At 44.0% G+C, this 25,702-nt stretch overlaps 1 protein-coding gene across 1 annotated transcript in view; it reads left to right on the forward strand.

The window, feature by feature from the left end:
- msh4 (mutS homolog 4) overlaps positions 1-25,702 on the forward strand; it is an 83,546-nt gene that overhangs the window by 33,831 nt on the left and 24,013 nt on the right. The window contains exons 10-13 of the mRNA XM_068038017.1: positions 951-1,120; positions 11,387-11,523; positions 18,572-18,675; positions 19,427-19,551. Coding sequence (XP_067894118.1) covers positions 951-1,120; positions 11,387-11,523; positions 18,572-18,675; positions 19,427-19,551 — 536 coding nt within the window. The remainder of the gene's footprint in view (positions 1-950; positions 1,121-11,386; positions 11,524-18,571; positions 18,676-19,426; positions 19,552-25,702) is intronic.

The following is a 25,702-nucleotide window of genomic DNA, read 5'->3' on the forward strand; positions in this document are numbered from 1 at the left end:
CATGAAGTCTCATGGCATCAGGTCAAACATGGGCAAGGAAGCCTCTTGCTGATTACCACCGACTGCTCTCCCTCACCTGATGAATCAGTACTCTTCCATGTTCAGTACCACTTGGAAGAAGCACTGAGGGTAACAAGGGAACAGATTGTACTCTGGGTGGTGGACTTCAATGCCCATCACCGAGAGCTACGGTAGCACCACTATTAACTGAGCTGTCCAAGTCCTGAAGGACATATCTGGCAGACTGGACCTGTGGCAAATGGTGAGGGACACAATGAGAGGGAAAAAGCTATTTGACCTTGTCGTCACCAGTCTACCTGTCGCAGATCTGTTCATGACAGTATAGGTAGGAGTGACCACTGCACAGTCCTTGTGGAGAGGAAGTCCCGTCCTCACACAGAGGATACTGTCCATTGTGTTGTGTGGTACTACAACCGTGCTAAACGGGATAGATTTCAAACAGATCTAGCAGCTCAGAACTGGGCATGCATGAGGCGCTGTGGGCCATCAGCAGCAGCAGAATTATATTCAACCACAGTCAGTAACCACATGGCCCGGCATGTCTCTCTCTACAGTTACCGTCAAGCCAGGGGTTCAACCCTGTTTCAGCGAGGAGGGCAGGAGGGCATGCCAGGAGCAGCACCAGGCATATCTAGAAATGAGGTGCCAACCTGGTGAAGCAACAACACAGGGCTACATGCATGCTAAACTGTGGAAGCAGCATATGATAAACAGAACTAAGCGATCCCACAACTAATGGATTAGTTAGTTGGGTCCTAACCAGTGATTTATAAAGACGTAACATAAATTTTTTGTATTTTGTCCTAAGTTTATAAAGTTTATTGAGTGGTGAGCATTTTTTACAGCTTGCTTTGGTTAATGTTTCTTACTTTTTAAATGCTTGATTTGAATTATTCATTACACTTATTTTTGCATTGTGATAATTACAGATTCAGTCTCATTCTGGAGCAAATAAAAACTGTCATCAATGATGATACCAGGTACATTAAAGGCTGTTTGAACATGAGAACGCAGAAATGCTATGCTGTCAGACCAAATATCAATGAGTTCCTTGATATTGCTCGGCGCACATATGCAGAGATTGTGGATGATGTAGCAGGTACTGTTTCCGTATCGTAACATTTCCGTGACTGTTATTGAAGATGAAACAGTTCATGTACAAGTTTACATTATTAAACTGGGGTACAGTTTCCCCTTGACGATTGTGCTAGTTAGATTACAGGTGAAATTTCTGCTAAAATTCATTTGCATAATCAGAAATGTTAAATTTTCCATAAACCAGTGCAGCAGAGCAGCATAATAGAATATATTTTTTCTTTCCGTTAAAAGTATTTAAGAGTGGTAACCTGATGCAGTTTTATTGGGCTGGATTTTGCAGTCAGCGGCAAATCAATGGTGCTTGCCGCAGCCCTCGAAGAACACTGCCCTCAGACATCTAGCAGTCTCTGTGGCGTGGTTTTCCCCTTTCTTGACGGCAGTTTAAATCTGGAGCCAAGTCAAGGGGATTTCCCGGTGTCCAGCAGTAGTTATGTCATCAAGCAGGGTAAGCATTCAATCACACTGAAGAAATCTTACAGATAGCAAACCAGGAAGTTGAAAGCACTGAATCACTTAATTTATTATTTAATTTTTCAGACAGCCATTGAATCTGTAATTTTCATGGTGATTATGATTAGATTAAGATCGAAGCTAAAATATCGAGAGACAATGGATACGCGCCTGGAGGTGGTCAGTGGTTTGTGAAGCAGCGCCTGGAGTGGCTATAAAGGCCAATTCTGGAGTGACAGGCTCTTCCACAGGTGCTGCAGAGAAATTTGTTTGTCGGGGCTGTTGCACAGTTGGCTCTCCCCTTGCGCATTATGTGTAATTTGTTTATTACAATGGAGAAATTTGACATTCTACAGATATAAGATGAGCTTTTCAGGGTCAGTGCAGGTGTTTAGCAGTGATTATGAAACTCGTATGCCGTTACACCTCATTCAACACGGTGTAACCCTTTTTAAGGGTTTTTACAGGGAGGCTACAGCTTAAAAGTGGAAGATTTTGTCAATTTAGTGATTACTTAGGAATTTTACTCTGGGTGCACCTGAACACCGCACTCACTGGAGAAGTATAGAATGACTGACAGCAGCTTCTAGATTTCCATGTTATTCTGCATGGAGTGACTCCTGACAACACAGAGTAATCGCCAACATCATCAGTGCATTCGAACATTTTCCGGCTTGCCAGGATGGGTATGTGCACATCAACATCATCACATAAAGACATCATTTGGATTGACGTCTGAGAGTTGCTTTACCATTCAATAGCTGCGATCACCAGATCCATCCCTTCCAACAGTACCCCTCTCCCTCCCAGAATCAGCACCTCAGTCGCTGCTTCTCTTCCCCGCTCCCTCCCAGAATCAGCACCTCAGTCGCTGCTTCTCTGAGTGCGACTTGAACAGAGTGCTGGGAGTTTGGTGAGTTGAGGGAATCTTGATCTCTTTCTAAAAATCTAATTTTGTTTGAAACTGAAAGTTACTGTTTAAATTCTAAATTTCGTCCGGGGCTTAAGCAGGGATATACAAGTTCCGAAGAAGGGTCACTGACCCGAAACGTTAACTTTGCTTCTCTTTTCACAGTCGCTGCCAGACCTGCTGAGTGGTTCCCGCATTTCTTGTTTTTATTGTACAAGTTATCCGCTGGGGCGCAGCTGTTGTTAGTTAATTAAGGAAACTAGCTTGAACTGTCTTTTCTGTACCTGGGGATTAGCTAAACTCTTTAGTTTCAGAATGTCTAAATACAGGCATTTCCATGTGATTCATCATTGAGTGCAACTTGAACAGAGTGCTGGGAGTTCAGTGAGTTGAGGGAGTTGGAGAAGGAGGTGCTGCTTTGCTTTTTCTAACTTTTTCACCCTGTCGTATTTGGTTCTTACTCTACTCCAGGGGAAGAAGGTAGCTGTTTGCTGAGTATCTGGTAGAATAGTCTATTCTATTCCTAAGGTTTAAAATAGTACAGGAACTGATGGTAAAGTTAATAAAATATATAAAAAAGGAAAATAAATAATTGAATAAAATAATTAAGTAGTAAATTAAAACACATGAAGGATGTCAGGACAGGTAATGTGTCACAGCTGCAGCATGTGGGAGCTCCTGGATGCAAATGTGATCCAGGGCATTGTCATGGACAAATGTGAGTTAATTAAGGAAAGCCAACATGGATTTCTTAAGGGAAAATCATGTTTAACTAACTTGCTGGAGTTTTTTGAGGAGGTAACAGAGGGTTGATGAGGGCAATGCTGTTGATGTGGTGTACATGGACTTGAAAAAAGGCATTTGATACAGTGCCACACAACAGACTTGTGAGCAAACTTGTAGCTCATGGAATAAAAGGGACGGTAGCAACATGGATACGAAATTGGTTGAGTGACAGGGAACAAAGAGTAGTGGTTAATGGATGTTCTTTGGGCTGGAGGAAGGTTTTTAGTGGAGTTCCCTAGGGATCAGTGTTAGGACCCTTGCTTTTCCTTTTATATATTAATGACCTAGACCTTGGTGTACAGGGCACAATTTCTAAGTTTACAGATGATACAAAACTTGTAAGCATTGTGAACTGTGCGGAGGATAGTGTAGAACTCCAAAGGTTCAACAAGTTGGTGGAATGGGCAGACAGGTGGCAGATGAAGTTCAATGCAGAGAAATGTGAAGTGATTCATTTTGGTAGGAAGACCATGGAGAGACAATGTAGAATAAAGGGTACAATTCTAAAGGGAGTGCAGGAGCAGAGGGACCTAGGTGTATATGTGCAAAAGTCATTAAAGGTAGCAGGACAGGTTATGAGAGCGGTTAATTAAGCATACAGTGTCCTGGGCTTTACTAATAGGGGCAGAGAGTACAAGAGCAAGGAAGTTATGTTGAACTTGTATAAGGCACTAATTCAGGCTCAGCTGGAGTATTGTGTCCAATTCTGGGCGCCGCACTTTCGGAAAGATGTGAGGGCATTGGAGAGACTACAGAAAAGATTCACGAGAATGGTTCCAGGGATGAGGAATTTCAGTTATGAAGATAGATTGGAGAAGTTAGGACTGTTTTCCTTGGAGAAGAGAAGGCTGAGAGATGATTTGATAGAGGTATTCAAAATCATGAGGGGTCAGGACAGAGTAGATCGAGAGAAACTGTTCCCACTCGTGAAAGGATCGAGAACGAGAGGGCACAGATTTAAAGTATTTGGTAAGAGAAGCAAAAGTGACATGAGGAAAAACATTTTCACGCAGCAAGTGGTTAAGGTCTGGAATGCTCTGCCTGAGAATGTGGTGGAGGCAGGTTCAATTGAAGTATCAAAAGGGAATTAGACAGTTATATGAAAAGGAAGAATGTGTAGGACATTGGGGAGAAGGCAGGAGAATTGAACTGAGGGAGTTGCTCTTTCAGAGAGCCGGTGCAGAGACGATGGGCTGAATGTCCTCCTTCTGCTTTGTAACAATTCTGTGATTCAGTAAGTGTTTTTGGCTCGAGGAGCTTCGGCTCAGAGTCACTGAGCTGCAGCCTGAGCTGCAGACACTGCAACACATCAGGGAGGGGGAAAGTTTCCTGGACATTTTGTACTAGGAGGTGGTCACACCCCTTAGGATAGGTCCTTCTGATTTGGTCAGTGGTCAGGGACAGGAGAGTGAGACTGCAGCTGAGGCAGATAAGGGGCCACAGAGGGCAGGAGTTCTGGAGCCTCAGCCTTTGCGATTGTCCAACAGGTTTGAAGTTTTTTCAGCTTGTTTGGATGGGGGTGGGGGTGGGGCTGCAGGGTGGATGCGTTAACTGACCATGGCACTGTGGTACAGGAAGCCATTCAAGTGGAGGAGCAAAAAGGAATATAGTGGTAGTATGGAACAGTATAGTCAGGGGAATTGACACTGTTCTCTGTACCAAAGAGCGAGAGTCCAGAAGGCTTTGTTGCCTGCCCGGTGCCAGGGTTCGGGACATCTCCTCAGGGCTGGAGAAGGACTGACAGTGGGAGGGGGAGGATCCAGTCATTGTGGTCCATGGAGATGCCAATGACATAGGCAGGACAAGGAAGGAGGTTCCGCATAGTCAGTATGAGGAGCTAGGCAGCAAAGTGAAAAGCAGAACCTCAAAGGTAATAATCTCAGGATTAAAGACTGGTGTGGAAGATGTGGGTTCCAGTTCGTGGGATACTGGCAGCAGTAATGGGGAAAGTAGTGGCTGTACCATTGGGACTGTCTACACCTGAACTGTGCTGGGGCTGGTGTTCTAGCGAGCTACATAATGAGAGAAGTAGAGAGGGTTTTAAACCAAATATTGGGGGCAACGGATCAAATTTGGGAAGATGTGGTAAATCAAAGAGTAGAAACAAGGCAAGACAGAAAGGTAATATGGGAAATGATAAACAGACCATGACAGGAAGGGAGAGAGTACAAATCTAAGAGTAAATCAGCAGTCAAGAGTAGATGTTACAAAAATAATAAAAGGACAAAACTAAAGGCTCTGTATCTGAATGCACGTAGCATTTGAAACAAAACAGATGAACTGATAGCGCAAATAGAAATAAATAAATATGACTTGATAGCCATTACAGAGATATGGGTGCAGGATGACGTAGATTGGGATCTGAATATTGAAGGGTACATGACATTTAGGAAGGACAGGAAGCTAGGAAACAGTGGAGGGGCGGCTCTGCTAATTAATTAATTGGAATTAGTACATTAGAGAGGGATGACCTAAGTTCAGGAAACCAAGATGTAGCAGCGGTTTGGGTAGAGATGAGAAGTCACTCATGGGAGTGGTGTACAGGCCCCCTCCCAACAGTAACCACATGGTAGGACTGAGTATAAAGGAAGAAATAATGGGAGCTTGTCAGCAAAGGTATGGTGATAATCATGGGGGTTTTAATCTACATATAGACTGGAAAAATCAGATGGACAAAGGTAGCCTAGATGGGGAGTTCATTGAATGCTTTCGGGATAGTTTCATACAACAGCATGCTCTGGAACCATCCAGAGAGCAAGCTATACTAGACCTGATATTGTGCAACAAGGTAGGATTAATTGATCTCATAGTGAAGGCGCCCCTTGGTAGCAACAATCATAATATAATTGAATTTTACATTCAGTTTGAGGGAGAGAAGAATGGGTCCAAGACTAGTATTTAAACTTAAATAAGAGTAATTATGAGAGCATGAAAGCAAAGCTAACTAAGGTGAACTAGCAAAGTAGGTTAAGGGATAGGTCAATAGAGATGCAGTGGCAGACGTTTAAGGGGATATTTCAGAGTACTCAGAATAGATATATTCCAATGAGGATGAAAATGTCCAAGGGGAGGACCCACCATCCATGGTTAACTAAAAAGGTCAAAGATATATCAAACTTAAAGAAAAAGCATATCATTGCACAAAGATGGGTAGCAGGTCAGACGATTGGACAGAATATAAAGAACAGCAAAGAATGACTGAAAGATTGATAAGGTGGGAAAAATTGGTGTACAAGAGAAAGCTAGCTATAAAGATTAAAAAAAGATAGTAAGAGTTTCTATAGATATTTTAAAAAGAAGAGTTAACAAAGTAAGCATTGGTCCAATAGAAAGTGAGTCTGGGGAATTATAATGGAAAATAAGGAGATGGCAGATGAATTGAACAGGCATTTTGCATCAGTCTTAACGATAGAGGATACAAGTAACATCCCAGAAATAGCTGTAAATCAGGAAATGAAAGGGAGGGAGGAACTCAAGAAAATTGTAATGACCAGGGAAGTGACACTGAGCAAATTGTTGGAGCTGTAGGCTGACAAGTCCCCAGGTCCTGATGGACTTCATCCTAGGGTCCTAAAAGAAGTGGCTGGTACGATAGTTGTTGCGTTGGCTTTAATTTTCCAAAATTCCCTAGATTCGGGGAAGGTTCCATTAGATTGGAAAATTGGAAGCGTATTATCTAAATGGTGAGAGATTGCAGGGCTCTGAGATGCAGAGGGATCTGCATGAATCACAAAAGGTTAGTATGCAGGTTCAACAAGAAATTAGGAAAGCTAATAGAATGTTGTCATTTATTGCGAGGGAAATTGAATACAAAGTAGGGAGGTTGTGCTTCAGCTATACAGGGCATTGATGAGACCACATCTGGAGTACTGTGGACAGCATTGGTCTCCTTATTTAAAGTATGATGTAAATGCATTGGAAGCAGTTCAGAAAATGTTTACTAGACTAATACCTGGAATGGGCGAGTTGTCTTATGAGGAAAGATTGGATAGGCTAGACTTGTATCCGCTGGAGTTTAGGAGAGTAAGAGGCGACTTGATAGGAACATATAAGATCCTGAGGGGTCTTGACAGGGTGGATGTGGAAAGGATGTTTCCTCTCGTGGTAGAATCTAGAACTAGGGGACGCTGTTTAAAAGTAAGGGGTCGCCCATTTAAGACAGAGATGAGGAGACATTTTTTTCTCAGAGAGTTGTGAGCCTTTGGAACTCTGTCCCTCAAAAGGCAGTGGAAGCAGAGTCTTTGAATATTTTTAAGGCAGAGATAGATAGATTCTTGATAAGCAAGGAGGTGGAAGGTTATTGGGGGTAGGTGGGAATGAGGAGTTGAGGTTACAATCAGATCAGCCATGATCTTATTGGATGGCGGAGCAGGTTCAAGGGCCGAATGGCTTACTCCTGCTACTAATTCGTATGTTCGTATGCTACCCGCTCCCTCCCGCAATCGGCGCCTCAATTGCCACTTCCCTTCCCCGCTTCCTCCCTCTGTTTCCGCCCGCGTCCACCTGCTTGAGTCTGCTCCCAACTGCTCGCTTTTGCTGTCTGTTCGCCGCATCATCCCACCGCTCTCTCCCACGCCCGTCTGCTCGCTGTTCCCTCCCGCTGCTCGCTTGCCGCCTCGCCACGAGCACCCCACTCGCTCTCCTCCCCCCTGCTGCTTCTCTGGGTGGCGAGGCGGGGAGCGAGTGGCAGGAGGTAATGGCGTGCAGACGGGCACGGGACAGAACAGCGGGGTGGTGCGGCAAGCAGTGGGGAGCAGCGGGTTGGAGCAGCATGCAGTCTGAGGCAGTGGGATGGAGTGGTGAGAAGATTTTTTATTATTTATTTATTTAGAGATACAGCACTCAAACAGGCCCTTCGACCCACCGAGTCTGTACCGACCATCAACCACCCATTTATACTAATCCTAAATTAATCCCATATTCCTACCACATCCCCTCAATTCCCCTACCACCTACCTACACTACGGGCAATTTACAATGGCCAATTTACCTATCAACCTGCAAGTCTTTGGCTGTGGGAGGAAACCGGAGCGCCCGGCGGAGACCCACACGGTCACAGGGAGAACTTGAAGATGGGCACAGGAGGGAGCCGGGAACAGAATTGACGATCGGGAGAGGGAGCAGGGTGCTGTTGCAGGCAGGGTGTGGAGGCGGCGATCGTGGCTATTGAGAGGTGAGGAGGTTTGGGTTCAATTTGTATTTTTTATGTCAAATTGAGCAACGCCATCTTTATTCTGGCAGCTGCCTTAGACGTCGCAGACCATGAAGTTTCTGTTGATGAGCCCGCATTTGTGTATGTGCCAGTACTGCGCTACCTAGTCATTGCATTGCCAGCAAACACAGCTATTCTGCACGTGTGGACTCCTGAAGTTGCTGTCAGTTTCAGTGGACTAATGACAACAAACACTGACGGTTTCTCTGTCGTTGCAACTGCAAAACAGCCATTATTAATAGAACTGAAAATGGGTTTAATCAACAGAAATAAGCATATTCATTAAATGTGTCCAGTTCTTCACCTGATGTAGACTCACTGAAGCATCAGCAGCGAAAGAAACAGAGTTAACGTTTCAGTTTTGATGACGTTTTGTCAGTTTTGAAGAAAGCTGCAACATTAACTCTGTTTTTCTCTCCACAGATGCTGCCTGACCTGTTGAGTCTCTCCAGCATTTTCTGTTTTTATTTTAGATTTCCAGCATACACAGTATTTTGCTTTTGTAGATTCACTGAAAGTGACTTTAAATCTATACAGAGCTACTTAATAGTTTCGTTGGTGTACACCAGTCAGTTTCTTAGTAAATTAAGTATGTTTGATATGAGAAAGCTTCTAAAATGTGTCGACTAGTGCCTGTGCACCTAAGAAAATTAGTACAATTTGAAATCACGCAATCGGTGGAATCTCACTATTTTGACCTGGGGCCGTGGCCAGTTTTGTGGGCAACTCCTGATCTGGGCAAATTAAATCTTGAACCAGAGGAAAAGATTGTGGAATACAGGAAAGTAGGTTGGTTTTGGCCATAACTCACCTACGTTTAAAGTTCTTCAGTCTTTTGGACTGGTTCGGCCAATCTTGCACAAATTGCGCTGATATTACTGCTGTAAACAAAGCAGAAACGCGACCCCAGTATAACTTGCTCTCTGTGTCTGCCTTGGCTCACTGGTAGCAAAGTACCACTCATTGGATGTGAAGTACTTTGGGGCATGCTGGGTTTGTGAAAAATGTCACATAACAACAGCAAGTTTCATTTATTTAGCATCTGTAATGTAGGAAAACATCCCAAGGCACTTCACAGGAGCATTTTCAGTGAAAAGTGACAACGAGCCAAAGAAGAATGGGGAGGGCTGGTTTACCACGGCCACAGTCATTTGTTACTTGATTGTGGCTCAGTTGGTAGCACTCTTACCTGAGTCACAAGGTTCTGCGTTCAAATCCCACTCAAGGTCCTGAGCACAAAAATCAAGGGTGAAGCTCCAGTGCAGCACTGAGTGAGTACTGCACTGTTGGAGCTGCTGTCTTTAAGATGAGATGAACCCCATCTGCCTGTTTGGGTGGATGTTAAAGATCTCATGGTGCTATTTTGAAGAAGAGCAGGGGAGTTATCCCCAATATCCTGGCCAATATTTATCCTTCAATCAACATCACAAAAACAGCTTATCTGGTCATTGTCACATTGCTGTTTGTGGAAGTTTGCTGTGCACAAACTGGCTGCTGCGTTTCCTGCATTGCAGCAGTGGCTACTCTTCAAAAAGTACTTCATTGGCTGTAAAGTGCTTTGGCACGTCTGGTGGTCGTAAAAGGCGCTATATAAATGTAAGTTTTTTTCTTTCGTTTGTAACTTTGATATGGGCTATTTCAGTGTGATGGCAAGTGTAGAAACCTGATGGGAGTGATTTAAATATGGAGTTGTGGGGGAGTTCTTTTCTTTTGGCCTCGCAACAGCAGGTTGAAATTCAAACGATTAATCTGCATTATGTCTTATGTGGCCAGTTACAGAATGGTGTTGAGGAACTGAGCGATCATCAACCCAATCCTTTCAAGCAGGCTGTGATATATCCTGGAGAGGTCTTGAAGAGGGGAAAATGAGAACAGTAATAAATATAATAGTGTAAATTTGTTCAAAACTGCTAAGTATCTTTAGGTCCAATTTGTATGACATGAAAATGTGGTTGTGAGGAGTTGCAGCTTTAGACCCCAGACATAAGCATTCTGGTCTTCTGAACACTTGTCGTTCTATAAACTATTTACATTAGATAGGTGCTAACAGAAACCTGTGAGAATTGTGACACAGCAGTAAAGGTGCTTCACAAACCACTGTAGGGTCTTGTTAGCACTTTTCAACATGTCTCTAGAGTAGTCATTAGCATTTGGCTAAATGCCAGGGATTTGAATATGTCTGTGCTTGTTTTACAAAACTCGCTTGTTAGATCAGATGAGGTAAAAATAAATTGTGTAGAATTACATTGAAATTGCAGCACAGAATCAGGCCATTTGGCCCAACAGGTCTATACCGGTGTTTATGCTCCACACGAGCCTCCTCCCATCTCACCCTATTAGCATATCCTTCTTTTAAATGAATCTATGCTATTTGCTCCAACATCTCTTTAAAAAACAGACTACCTGGCCATTTATCTCATTGCTGTGTGTGGGACCTTGCTGTGTGAAAATTGGCTGCTGTGTTTCCTGCATTACATCAGTGATTACATTTTAAATTTACTTCATTGGCTGTAAAGCACTTTGGAATGTCCTGACATCATGAAAGCGCTACGGAAATGCAAGACTCTCTTTTCCTCTTTCTCCTTTCTTTTGGCACTCCCTCTTTCTCTCTCTTTCTCTCCTATCTTTCTCTTTTTCTTTCTGTCTCTCCCTCTCCATGTGGTATATTCTCTCCATTCTGATTAAAAATAAATATAAATGACAGTTTGATGTAAAAAAATACAGGTTAAGTCATTAATGATCTCTTTGAACACTTCACCATCTCCTTTAGACTAAAAATCCTTTTTTACTCGATTTTAAGCTAAGCTAAATGCATCTTATTGGGTTTGATGAATCTGCAAATGATAGCTGAGTAATTCCTGCAGGTTTATTATTAAGTCTTTTTTACAATTTCATGTTAAACTGAGTAGGAATGATAGAACAGCTTGGAGAAAAATATAACCTGCCTCTGAAAACTAGCTTCAGTACCACTCGAGGATTCTTCATTCAGCTGAGTTGTGAAGAGGCTTCATTCCCTAATGGACAGCTGCCTTCAGAGTTCATGAAGGTGCGTTATCCACTGCAGCTTCTGTTATGTATGCTGCTATATTTTAACACATGATTAAGTTCCACAGGGTTCGAAATGACAATCAGGAATTTTTTTCAGCGGTGGGTATTTTTTACATAATTGTAGTTGGAAATTTTGGCTGTACTTCCGCTTTACAACGAGAACAGCTTGCATTTGTATAGCACCTCTGACATAGTAAAATGTCTGAAGGTGTTTCATAGAGTCGTACAGCATAGAAACAGGCCCTTTGGCCCATCACGTCTATGCCGGCCATATTGCCTATATATACTAATCCCACCTGCCTACATTAATTCCATATCCCTCTATGCCTTGCTCATTCAAGTACCTATCCAGATGCCTCTTAAAAGTTGCTACTGTTCCTGCCTTCACCACCTCCTCTGGCAGCTCATTCCAGATACCCACTATTCTTTGTGTGAAAAATTTACCTCTTTGATCCCCTTTAAACCTCCTCCTTCTCACCTTAAATCTATGCCCTCTAGTTTTAGTCACCCCTACCAGGAGAAACAAACTCTGGCTATCTACCCTATCTATGCCTCTCATAATTTTATATACCTCTATCATGTCCCCTCTCAGCCTCCTTCGCTCCAGGGAAAACAGACCCCGCCTATCCAATCTCTCTTTATAACTCAAGCCCTCCAAACCAGGCAACATCCTCGTGAATCTTTTCTGCACCCTCTCTAGCTTAATCACATCTTTCCTGTAGTGCAGTAACCAGGACTGCACACAGTAATCCATGTGCGGCCTAACCAATGTTATGTACAACTGTAACATGAGGTCCCAACTTTTGTACTCAATGCCTCGGCCGATGAAGGCAAGCATGCCATACGCCTTCTTCACCACCCTGTCCACCTGTGTTGCCACTTTTAGGGAACTATGTACTTGCACCCCAAGGTCACTCTGCTCAACAACACTCCCCAGGGCCCTGCCATTCACTGTATATGTCCTGCCCTGGTTTAACTTCCCAAAATGCATCACTTCACACTTGTTTGCATCAAATTCCATTTGCCAATCCCTTGCCCACTTTTCCAGTTGATCTATATCCTGTTGTAACCTTAGACAACCTTCTTCACTGTCCACTATGCCACCAATTTTGGTGTCATCTGCAAGTTTACTCATCATGCCCCCTACATTTTCATCCAAGTCATTAATATATATGACAAACAACAGAGGGTCCAGCACTGATCCCTGCAGCACACCAAAAACAACCCTCCACTACCACCCTCTGCCTCCTATCACCAAGCCAATTTTGTATCCAATTGGCTAGCTCACCCTGGATCCCATGTGTTCGCACCTTCCGGACCAGCCTACCATGCGGGACCTTGTCAAAGGCCTTGCTGAAGTCCATGTAGACAACGTCCATCGCCCTGCCCTCATCAATCCTCTTGGTCACCTCCTCAAAAAACTCAAATTCATGAGACATGATTTCCCACGCACAAAGCCATGCTGACTATCCCTAATCAGACCTTGCCTTTCGAAATGCATATAAATCCTGTCTCTCAGAATCCCTTCCAATAACTTTCCCACCACTGATGTAAGGCTCACCGGCCTGTAATTCCCTGGTTTATCCCTGCTGCCCTTCTTAAATAAAGGCACAACCTTAACTATCCTCCAGTCTTCCGGTACCTCACCCGTGACTAACGATGATACACAATTCTCTGCCAGGGCCCCAGCAATCTCCTCCCTTGCTTCCCACAGCATCCTAGGATACACCTGGTGATTTATCCACCTTAATGCCCTTCAAAAACTCCAACACCTCTTCCTTTGTAATGTTTATATGTTCCAGGATATCGCTGTTCCCTCCCTTGAACTCATTAGCTTCCATGACCTTCTCCACAGTAAATACAGATGAGAAGTATTCATTTAGGACATCGTCCATTTCCCGTGGCTCCACACATAGATTACCACACTGATCCTTAAGGGGACCTACTCTCTGTTTAGCTACCCTTCTACTCTTAATATACTTATAGAATCTTTTAGGATTCCCCTTTATCTTATCTGCCAGGGAAATCTCATGGCCCCTTTTCGCCCTCCTAATTTCCTTCTTAAGTGTATTCCTACATCCCTTATACTCCTCGATGGACTCGCTTGATCCCAGCTGCCTATACCTGACATATGCCTCCTTCTTTGTCCTGACCAGACCCTCAATATCTCTCGTCAACCAAGGTTCCCTAAACTTGCCAGCCTTGCCCTTCCACCTAACAGGAACATGTCGGTCCTGAACTCTTCCTATCTCACTTTTAAAAGCCTCCCACGTCAGACGTCCCTTTACCTGTAAACAGCCTCTCCCATTCAACTTTTGAGAGTTCCTGTCTGATGCCATCGAAATTAACCTTCCCCCAATTTAGGTCTTCAACTTGAGGACTAGTCCTATCCTTTTCCATAACTATCTTGAAGCTGATAGAGCTATGGTCACTGGTCCCAAAGTGCTCCCCCCCCCGACACATCAACCACCTGCCCAGCCTCATTTCCTAAGAGGAGATCGCATGTAGCCCCTTCTCTAGTAGGGCAATCCACATACTGCTTCAGAAAACTATCCTGGACACACTTAACAAATTCTTCCCCATCTGATCCCTTCGCACTAAGACAGTCCCAGTCAATATTAGGGAAGTTAAAATCACCTACTATTACAACCCTATGATTCCTGCACTTGTCTGTGATTTCCCTACATATATGTTCCTCTAATTCCCTCTGACTATTGGGGGGCCTATAGTATAATCCCATCAAAGTGATCACCCCTTTCTTATTTTTAAATTCTCCGCATATGGCCTCTCTGGATGTTCCCCCCCAGGATATCCTCTCTAAGTACTGCCGTGATGTCCTCCCTAATCAATAGTGCAACTCCCCCTCCTCTCTTACCTCCACCTCACGCCGGAAGCATCGGTACCCCGGAACATTGAACTGACAGTCCTGCCCATCCCTCAACTACATTTCCGTAATAGCTTTAATATCACAATCCCATGTACCGTTCCATGCTCTGAGTTCATAGGAGTATTATCAAACAATATTTGACAATAAGCCACATAAGGATATATTAGGATATATGACCAGAAGCTCAGTCAAAGAAGTAGATTGTAAGGAGCATCTTAAAGAAGGAAGTTTTAATGAATGTCTTAAAAGGAGGCAGGGGAGGTATGAAGGCAGAGAGGTTTAGGCAGGGAATTCCAGAGTTTAAGGTCTCAGCAGCTGAAAACCTGGCCACCAATGGTGGGACAATGAAATTTGGGACTTTGCAAGAGTTCAGAATTGGAGGAACATAGGGATCTCAGAGGGTTGTAGGGCCGGAGGAGGTTACAGAGATACATTTCCACTTAAAAATGATCTAAAAAGTATCTTCCTACGAAATCTGCCAGAGATAAAAGAACACTTTTCCTTCAGTGCTGGTGCTGAGACAAGTGCACTGCTGAGTGAGAGGGCTGGAGGCGATGCGGGAGAGCAGCACATGATGCACCTCAGCATTTTGGCTGCATGCTGTCACATTATCAGGGAAAGATGATCACATAGGAAAAGTGTCAGGCTCCTGTATCCATCTCAGTCGATAAGCTCCCTAGTATCTCTGTTAGCCATGGCTCTGTTAGTACTCTCACTTCAGAGTCAGAATGTTGTGGGTTCAAGCCCAATGCCAGAGATTTGAGCATATAATCTGGCCTGACACTCCCAGTGCAATACTGAGGGAGTGCTACACTGTCAGTGGGTCTGTACTGAGGGAGTGCTGCACTGTCGAAGGGACAGTACTGAGGGGATGCTGCACTGCTGAACTAGAGAACAGGCCATCCTAGACGGGGTATTGTGTAATGAGAAAGGATTAGTTAACAATCTTGTTGTGCGAGGTCCCTTGGGGAAGAGCGACCATAACATGATAGAAGTCTTCATTAAGGTGGAGAGTGAAAGAGTTGATTCCGAGACTATAATCTTGAATCTAAATAAAGGAAACTGATGGTATGAGGCCCGAGATGGCTATGATAGACTGGGGAATATTACTTAAAGGGTTGACAGTGGATAGGCAATGTCTAGCATTTAAAGAGTACTTGGATGAATTACAACAATTGTTTATTCCAGTCTGGAGCAAAAATAAAACAGGAAGGGTGGCTTAACTGTGGCTTACAAAAGAAATTAGGGATAATATTAGATCTAAGGAGGAGAAATATAAAAAGGCCAGAACAAGCAGCAAACCTGAGGATTGGGAGCAGTTTGGAATTCAGCAAAGGAGGACAAAGGGATTGAATAAGAAGGGGAAAATAGAGTATGAGAGTAAGTTTGCAGAGAACATAAAAACTGACTGTAAAAGCTTTTATAGATATGCGAAGAGAAAAAGATTAGTGAAGACAAATGTGGGTCCCTTACAGTCAGAAACGGGAATTTATAATGGGGAACAAAGAAATTACAGTCCAATTAAATACATACCTTGGTTCTGTCTTCACAAAGGAGGACACAGATTACCTCCCAGAACTGTTGGAGAACATAGGGTCTAGTGGGAAGGTGGAACTGTATGAAATCAGTATTAGTAGGGAAATGTCGTCAGGGAAATTGACGGGATTGAAGGCCGATAAATCCCCAGGGCCTGATAATCTACATCCCAGAGTACTTATGGAAGTGGCCCTAGAAATAGTAGATGCATTGCTGGCCATTTTTCAAAATTTTATAGACTCTGGAACAGTTCCAAAGGATTGGAGGGTAGCTAATGTAACCCCACTATTTAAAAAAGGAGGTAGAGAGAAAACAGGGAATTATAGACCGGTTAGCCTGACATCAGTAGTGGGGAAAATGCCAGACACCATTATAAAAGATGTAATAGCAGAGCACTTGGAAAACAATGGATTTTTGAAAGGGAAATCATGCTTGACAACTCTACTGACATTTTTTGAGGATGTAACTAGTAGAATAGATAAGGGAGAACCAGTGGATGTGGTGTATTTGGACTTTCAGAAGGCTTTCGATAAGGTCCCACGTAAGAGATTAGCATGCAAAATTAAAACACATGGAATTGGGGGTAAGGTACTGACATGGATAGAGAACTAGTTGGCAGACAGGAAACAAAGAGTAGGAATAAACTGGTCTTTTTCTGAGTGGCAGGCAGTGACTAGTGGGGTACTGCAGGGACCCCAGCTATTCATAATATATATTAATGATACAGATGAGGGAATTAAATGTAATATATCCAAGTTTGCAGATCTCGCAAAGCTGGGTGGGAGTGTGAGCTGTGAGAAGGATGCAGAGAAGCTCCAGTGTGATTTGGACAGGTTGAGTGAGTGGACAAATACATGGCAGATGCAGTATAATGTGGATTAATGTGAGGTTATCCACTTTGGTGGCAAAAACAGAAAGGCAGATTATTATCTGAACGGCAGTCGATTGGGAAAGGGTGATGTGCAGCGAGACCTGGGTGTCCTCGTGAATCAGTCGCTGAAAGTAAACATGTAGGTGCAGCAGGCAGTTAAGAAGGCAAATGGTATGTTGGCCTTCATAGCAAGAGGATTCGAGTATAGGAGCAGGGATGTCTTGCTGCAATTATACATGACCTTGAATATTGTGTGCAGTTTTGGTCTCCTTATCTGAGGAAGGATGTTCTTGCTATAGAGGGAGTGCAGCGAAGGTTCACCAGACTGTTTCCTGGGATGGCAGGACTGACGTATGAAGAGAGATTGGGTCGATTAGGCATGTATTTGCTAGAGTTTAGAAGAATGAGAGGGGATCTCATAGAAACCTACAAAATTCTAACAGGACTGGTCAGACTAGATACAGGAAGGATGTTCCTGATGGTGGAGGAGTCCAGGACCAGGGGTCACTGCCTAAGGGTACGGGGTAAGCCATTTAGGACTGAGATGAGGGAAGATTTCTTCACCCAGAGAGTGGTGAATCTGTGGAATTCTCTACCATGGAAAGCAGTTGAGGCCAAATCATTAAATATATTCAAGCAAGAGTTAGATATAGTTCTTAGGACTAAAGGGATCAAGGGATACGGGGAGAAAGCGGGAACAGAGTTTGGATGATCAGCCATGATCGTTTTGAATGGCAGAGCAGACTCGAAGAGCCGAATAGCCTACTCCTGCTCCTATTTTTCTTTGTTTCTGTCGGCCAGTACTGATGGAGTGCTGCACTGTCAGAGGGGCAGTACTGAGGACGTGCAGCACTGTCAGAGGGGTAGTACTGAGGTAGTGCTGCACTGTTGGAGGGGCAGTACTGAGGGAGTGCAGCACTGTCAGAGAGACAGTACTGAGGGCGTGCTGCATTGTCGGAGAGGCAGTACTGAGGGAGTGCAGCACTGTCAGAGAGGCAGTATTGAGGGAGTCTGCACTGTCAGAGGGTTAGTACTGAGGGAGCACTATACTGTCAGAGGGGCAGTACTGAGGGAGCACTATACTGTCAGAGGAGAAGTACTGAGGGAGCACTGCCAGAGGTGTCATCTTTTAGATGAGATGTTAGGCTGAGGTTTTGTTTTCTCTGGAGGACATAAACGGTTCCAAGGCATTATTTGGAATAAAAGCAAATGAGTTCTCCCTGGTGCCCTGGCCAATATTTATCCGTCAACCATCATCACTAAAACAGATTATCTGGTGATTATCACATTGCTGTTAGCAGGAGGTTCCTGTGCATCAATTGCAGCTGCTTTTCCTATATTACAACAGTGACCACACTTGAAAAAATATTTTATTGGTAGTGAAGCACTTTGGGATGTCCTGTGGTTGTGACAGGTGCTATATAAATGCAATTCTTTTTTTCCTTTGTCTCTTCCTTCCTCGCTCGCTTCCTGTTCAAATACGCCTCCAATTAAATTAGTAATTTTATACCAAGTCCGATGAGTTTCGCAAAGTGAGAGGGAAACATACGGTTACAAAGGTGCACATTTAGGATATAACCACACACCATGCCTATTGAGCAGCAGGGTCTAGACATTTAACAGACCACAAGTCTGCTTAGCTTTTTATAAGCAGCTTGTTTGCCTCCTGCAATGACTGATGTGGACATCCTGGCCTGACTTGCTTCTGAGTTAGCAGAAAGCTTCTATTATAACTTGTGAATTCCTTTGCAGGTCACCGTGATGAAGAACAATTATAACTTCACTACAGCTGACTTAATTAAAATGAACGAACGGTGCCAAGAATCTTTGCGGGAGATTTACCACATGACCTATTTGTAAGGAGATTAGGAATATTCATAAGGGAACTTTTGTTCTTTCAAGAAAGCTGCCATATTCTCATAACAAGTGTCATTAGTCCAAGAATGAAATTATGCTAAGAAGGAAATGTAGTGATTCGGTGTTAGTTGTGACTCAGTGGGTAACAGTCTTGCTTCTGAGTCAGATGTTAATGAATCTCACTCCAGAGACTTGAGCGCAAAATCCATGCTGACATTTCCATTGCAGTACTGAGGCAGTGCTGCACTGTCGGAGGTGCTGTCTTTCAGATGAGACATTAAACCGAGGCCCTGCCTGCCTCTCAGGTGGTTGTAAAGGATCCCACATCACTAGTTTAAAGAAGAGCATGGGAATTATCCACATTGTCCTGGCCAATATTTATCCCCCAACCAACAGCTAAAAATAGACTGTCTAGTCGTTATTACATTGCTGATTGTGGGACCTTGCTTGATGCAAATTGGCTGCTGTGTTTCCTCCTTTACAAATAAAATATTTCAGTGCTATAAAGTCCTGTGGGACTTCTTGAGGTCCTCATTGCAAGTCTTTTTTTTAATGGATATCTAATGTCATACACATAAGCATTTATATTGATTGAGTTGCCAGTTTAATTAATCTCGTTGACTTAAATTAGCATTAGTTTAGTATTTGGCAGTGTTTTCTGCTGCTCATTTTTCATGACCTAGTAACTAAGAATATTTTATTTTGCTAACCTTAACCTGAAATATAATCATTTTCTTTGTTTTTCTCCAGGGTGGTTTGCAAACTCCTGAGCGAGATCTACAAACACATCCATTGTCTGTACAAGCTGTCTGACGCAGTCTCCATGTTGGATATGTTGTTGTCCTTCGCACACACCTGCACACTTTCTGACTACGGCAAGGGCTTTTTCTGTTGTTTGTGTTGAAATTGGCAGTGTTTAAAATAAGTGTATGAGAAACAAACTGAATGTACTGTAATTTTAGAACAAGTAAGCAATTTTGCACAAATTCAACTGTAATTCAGTTTCTAGCAATTAGCTACTCTGTGTCTGTTTGTTATGTATTGGGAAATTATGATTCAGTAAAACAAAACAAACTGGGCTCTTTTCACCAGAAAAGAGGAGGCTGAAGGGTGACTTAATAGGGGTCTTGAAAATTATGAAAGTGTTTGATTGAGTAGATGTAGAGAAGAAGGGGGAGATCAAAACTAGGGACCATAAAAATAAGATAGTCACTAATAAATCCAATATGAAATTGAGGAATAGTGTCGTAACCCAGAGAGTGGTGAGAATGTGGAACTCACTACCACAGGGAATGTTTGGGGTAAACATCATCGATTTAAAGAGTCATTTATGGCATAGAAGGAGGCCATTCAGCCCATTAAGTCCATGGCCGCTCTCCACGAATCCAGTCAGTCCCACTCCCCTGCTCGATCCCAGCAGCCCTGCAGGTTTATTTCCTTCAAGTGCCCATCCAATTTCCTTTTGAAATCATTGTCTCAGCTTCCACTACCCGTTTGGGCTGCGAGTTCCAAGTCATTACCACTCACTGCGTAAAAAAGTTCTTCTTCGCATTCTCCTTCGACAGCACTTTCCAAACCCACAACTTCTACCACCTAGAAGGACAAGGGCAGAAGATGCATGGGAACAAGCTACACACCATCCTGACATTGAACTATATCACTGTTCCTTCACTGTTGCTGGGTCAAAATCCTGGAACTCCTTTCCTAACTGCACGGTTGGTGTACGCACACCCAAGGACTGCAGCGGTTCAAGAAGGCAACTCACCACCACCTTCTCAAGGCCAATTAGGGATGGGCAATAAATGCTGACCGAGCCAGCGACGCCCACATCCCAAGAACGATTGAATTTAAAAAAACTGACCACATACAGTGTTCTGTTTAAATTAGTATTTCAGCCCCTGTGTATTGTTGGCCAAATAGTGACAGGTTTTCTCATAGGTTTAAAACGGAAGATTATTTATTTATTGAACAATATTAATCACCTGAAATGCTCTCAATACCACCCATGCACACATTCACTCTCACAAGAACAGTCAAGATAGATGGAAGGGATAGGATAAGATGCGTTAAGTGTTCAAGGTGTAAAAATCTGTTGTTTCAGGAAAACCTGTGGGATCCTCACGGAAGGTAAGTTTTAAAGTTGCAGGCCTGTTTGCTGGTTGTCTTGTTTGTGCTGGGTTGCTGAAGACTTCTGGCGATTCACTTCAGTTTGAAGACAGTGCTGATATTCTTAGTTCAGTTTTCGCAGGTGGAGGAGTTGTTTCAAAGGCACTCTCTTTTCTATGCTGCAGTTGGCTTTCAACTTGTCTCAGCAGGGTTCAAATGTTAGCTGGAACTGGTCTCTGTCTCTCTCAGCCTTGTGCTGAAATTCAAGATGGCTTTCGATGTTAACCATGTGGCTGGAGACAGACCAGGCTGATGTTGATGACTGAACTGGAAAGACTCCTGTGTTCTTCAAAACAATTACTTTTAAAGGTAAACTCATTCAGTGTTAGTTTTGCCCATGTGACTTTGGCTTTTAGTTCCTGATGGACCATACAATGGCTTTTGATGGCCCCATTTTGATAATATGAGGGCTGTTCACACTCTATTGTGGTGAAGGTAGATGGAGACGTAAGCCCGAATATAACGTTGGCCCTGCTCACCGGCCAAAATGTTGGGGGCGAGCCACTTCCACCGAGCCTGGGGAGCCAAGGTGGGATTTTTCTCTCCCCATGCCCTTAATTGGCCTTGGGCGGGACTCCTACCTCTGAGACAGGAGGTCCCGCCTAATGGAGCTGCTGGCCAATCAGTGGGCTGGCAGCTCTCAGTCCCAGCAGCACCACTGGGAGTGGTGGTCACTGCTGGGACTACACCCAGCCAACAGCAGCAAGCAGGACGATGGCCCTGGAAAGAAGGGGACAATCAGAAGGCGAGTCCCAGCGAGGCATGGGAGGGGGGTCTGTTAGGAGGAGGGGGAGTGTTGTACAGTGGGGACAGTTGGGCATTGGGGTGGGGGCATCCATGGGGCACAGGGTGGCTCATCAGGAGGACCCCCCAGCCTGCAAGATGGTTGCCAGGTACATTCTGGGGGCCTTTGCCGCCTGGCCGCCACTGATAGAATAATAGTGGCAGTGGGAGGATGCCCTTAAGTGGCAGTTAATTGGCCACTTAAGGGCCTTGATTGGCCTGGGCGGGCAGGCCGTTTCTCGCCGCCGCCCTGCATAAAATTTCAGCGGGGACGGGAAGATGTCGGGAACGGCACCCTCCGCCTTCCACTCAATTTTATAGCCTCCCCACCACCAGCCTGCTCATGCGGGGGGCTGTAAAATTCCAGCTGTAGAGTCTGTGAGTGTTTTTTTTAGCTTATTTTGTGTATAGCTCACATTCTTGTGTGAGAGCTGTCTCAATTCCATGTAGACGGGGTTAATTGGGTTTATTTCTAGTAGACATGGATGTGTATTTTGGTGCAGGAGGTGGTTTGTGTCATGTGACTTGTCCTCCATTTTGTAGACAGCAAATATGCCATATATAAAAAATTAAAATTTTTCATAACTCTTTAGTTTCTGTATTTTATCGCTGCACTTCTCCATCTCTATCAAATCTCCCCTGAATCTCCTTTACTCCAGACAAAACAAGCTCAGCTTCTCCAACGTAACCTTGCAACTAAAATCCCCCATCCCTGGAACCATTCTGGGAAATCTCCTCTGTACCCTCTCAAGTACCCTCACATTCTTTCTAAAGTGTGGTGACCAGAACTGGATGCAATACTCTAGTTATGGCCTAACCAGAGCTTTTAAGGGGAAGCTGGATAAACACATGAGGGAGAAAGGAATAGAAGGATATGCTCATAGGGTGAAATGAAGGGAATGGGAGGAGGGTGTGGAGCATAAACACTGGCACAGACTAGATGGGCCGAATGGCCTGTTTCTGTGCTGTACATTCTGTGTAATTGTCTTTCCTCTTGGAAGGTGAGTTTTAAAGTTGCAGGCCTGTTTGCTGGCTGTCTTGTATGTGCTGGGTTGCTGAAGACTTTCTGCCTCTTGAAGGTTTGGCTCATGCCGCATGATTCCATGCATGTCAGGCACCCTCCAGTACCTGGTCCTAATGGCTTTTCTTCCTGCGTGAGCCTAGACTGAGTTGAGCAAGCTATTAAACTGCAGAAAGGCATCACAGTCAAGCCTTAACTTGTCTCTCTAACACTCACACATGTTGTGTGAACAAGACCGGCTACATAACAATCAGGAGTGGAAACTGGGGCTGTCGTTTATTGCCTCAGTTCTGAGAAGCTGAAGCCAGTTGTAGGACCTCAACTCCTGGCCTGAAACAGTAGGAACAGATGTAGGTCATTCAGCCCTTTGAGCTTGCTGCACCATTCAGTTATATTCAGTATCTGCTCCTCAGGTCCATTCACCTGACTTTGCCATATAGCCCTTGATAACCCAAGTGGATGATCCATCTCGGCTCCCACCATCACATGCCAGTCTTCAGCCAATTCAGTTTGCTCCACTTGATATCAAAAAATGGCTGAGCACACTGGATACAGCATAGGCTATGGATCCCGACAACATCCTGGATGTAATGCTCAAGACCTGTGCTCTAGAACTAGCCACACCACTAGCCAGTCTGTTCCAGTACACTTAAAATACTGGCATATAACCAGCAATGTGGAAAGTTGCCCAGACATGTCCTGAATACAAAAAGCAGGACAAATCTAATTTGGCCAATTATCCACCCAACTCCTCATCAGTTTACTCTCAATCATTATCAGAATGAGTGAAGGTGTCGTCAACAGTGCAATCACGAAGCACTTCCTCAGCAATAACCTGCTCACCAGTTTTCCACCAGGACCCCTTGTTAGGAAGTCTTCAGCAACCCATTGTAACCTTGGTCTAACCTGGACAAAAAAAACTGATTTCCAGAGGTGAGATGAGTGTGACTGCACTTGACGTCAATGCAGCATTTGACTGAGTGTAGCATCAAGGAGCCCTAATAAAATTGAAATAAATGGGAATACACAAGAACACAAGAAATAGGAGCAGGAGTAGACTATATGGCCCATTGAGCCCGCTGCGCCATTCAATACGATCATACGACCATACAAATTAGGAGCAGAAGTAGGTAATTCAGCCTGTCGAGTCTGCTCCTCCATTTAATAAGATCACGGCTGATTTGTTTTTGTCTCGAATTCCACACTCCCATCTACCCCTGATAGTCATTGATTCCCTTGCCTAACAGGAATCTATCTACCTCCGGCTTGAAATTATTCAATACCCCTGCCTCCACCAACTTCTGATGCAGACAATTCCAAAGTCGCGCAATCCTCTGAGAGAAAAAATTTCTCTGCATCTCTGTCCTAAGAGGGCGACCCCTAATTTTCAAACAGTGCTCCCTAGTTCTGGACCCACCCACAAGAGGAAACATGCTTTCCACATTCACCTTGTCAAGACTATTCAGGATCTTATACACTGCAATCAAATCTCCCCTCACTCTTCTAACGAAAACATGCCCAGTCTGTCCAACCTTTCCTCATAAGACAACCCGCTCATTCCAGGTATCAATCTAGTAAACCTCCTCTGTATCGCATCCAATGCATTCACATCCTTCCTTAAATAAGGAGACCAAAAACTGCACACAGTATTCGAGATGTGGTCTCACCAATGCCCTGTATAACTGAAGCATAACATCCTTACTTTTATTTACAATTCCTCTCATAATAAAGGATAGCATTCCATTAGCATTCTTTATTACTTGCTGTACCTGCATACTAACCTTTTGTGACTCATGCACTAGAATACCTAGATCCCTCTGCACCTCGGAATTCTGCAGTCATTCCCCGATGAAGTAATACTCTGCTTTTCTATTCTTCCTGCCAAAATGAACAACTTCACATTTTCCCACATTATACTCCATCTGCCAGATTTTTGCCCACTCACTCAACCTGTCTATATTGGTCTGCAACCTCCTTATGTCCTCTTCACAACATACTTTCCTACCTATCTTTGTGTTATCTGCAAATTTAGCGACCATGCCATCGCTCTCCTCGTCTAAATCATTGATATAAATTGTAAAAAGTTGAGGCCCCAGCACAGACCCCTGTGGGACTCCACTTGTCACATCCTTCCAATCAAAAAAGGACCCATTTATGCATACTCTCTGTTTTCTGCCAGCCAGCCAATCTTCCATCCATGCTAATATGTTACCCCCTACACCATGAGCCCACGATGTTGTGCCGAACCTTTGACCTACTCTAAGATCTAAGTAACTACCTACCCTTCATTCTACTATCATCCATGTACCTATCCAAGAGTTGCTTAAATGCCTCTAATGTATCTGCTTATACTACCACCGCTGGCAGCGCATTCCACGCACCCACCACTCTCTGTGTAAAGAACCTACCTCTGACATCTCCCCGAAACCTTCCTCCAATCACCTTAAAATTATGCCCCCTGGTGATAGCCCTTTCCACCCTGGGAAAAAGTCTCTGACTATCCACTCTATCTGTGCCTCTCATCATCTTGTACCCCTCTATCAAGTCACCTCTCATCCTTCTTCGCTCCAATGAGAAAAGCCCTAGCTCCCTCAATCTTTCTTCGTAGGACATGCCCTCCAGTCCAGGCAGCATCCTGGTAAATCTCCTCTGCACCCTCTCTAAAGCTTCCACATCCTTCCTATAATGAGGCGACCAGAACTGAACACAATATTCCAAGTGTGGTCGAACCAGGGCCTTATCGAGCTGCAGCATAACCTCGCGGCTCTTAAACTCAATCCCCCTGTTAATGAAAGCCAACACACCATACGCCTTCTTAACAACCCTATCAACTTGGGTGGCAACTTTGAGCGATCTATGGACATGTACCCCAAGATCCCTCTGTTCCTCCACACTACCAAGAATCCTGTCTTTAAGCCTGTATTCCGCATTCAAATTCGACCTTCCAAAATGAATCACTTCACACTTTTCCAGGTTGAACTCCATCTGCCACTTCTCAGCCCAGCTCTGCATCCTGTCAATGTCCCGTTGCAACCTACAACAGCCTTCCACACTAT

Source organism: Heterodontus francisci, chromosome 8 (genome assembly GCF_036365525.1).
Source record: "Heterodontus francisci isolate sHetFra1 chromosome 8, sHetFra1.hap1, whole genome shotgun sequence".
NCBI classification, from domain to species: domain Eukaryota; kingdom Metazoa; phylum Chordata; class Chondrichthyes; order Heterodontiformes; family Heterodontidae; genus Heterodontus; species Heterodontus francisci.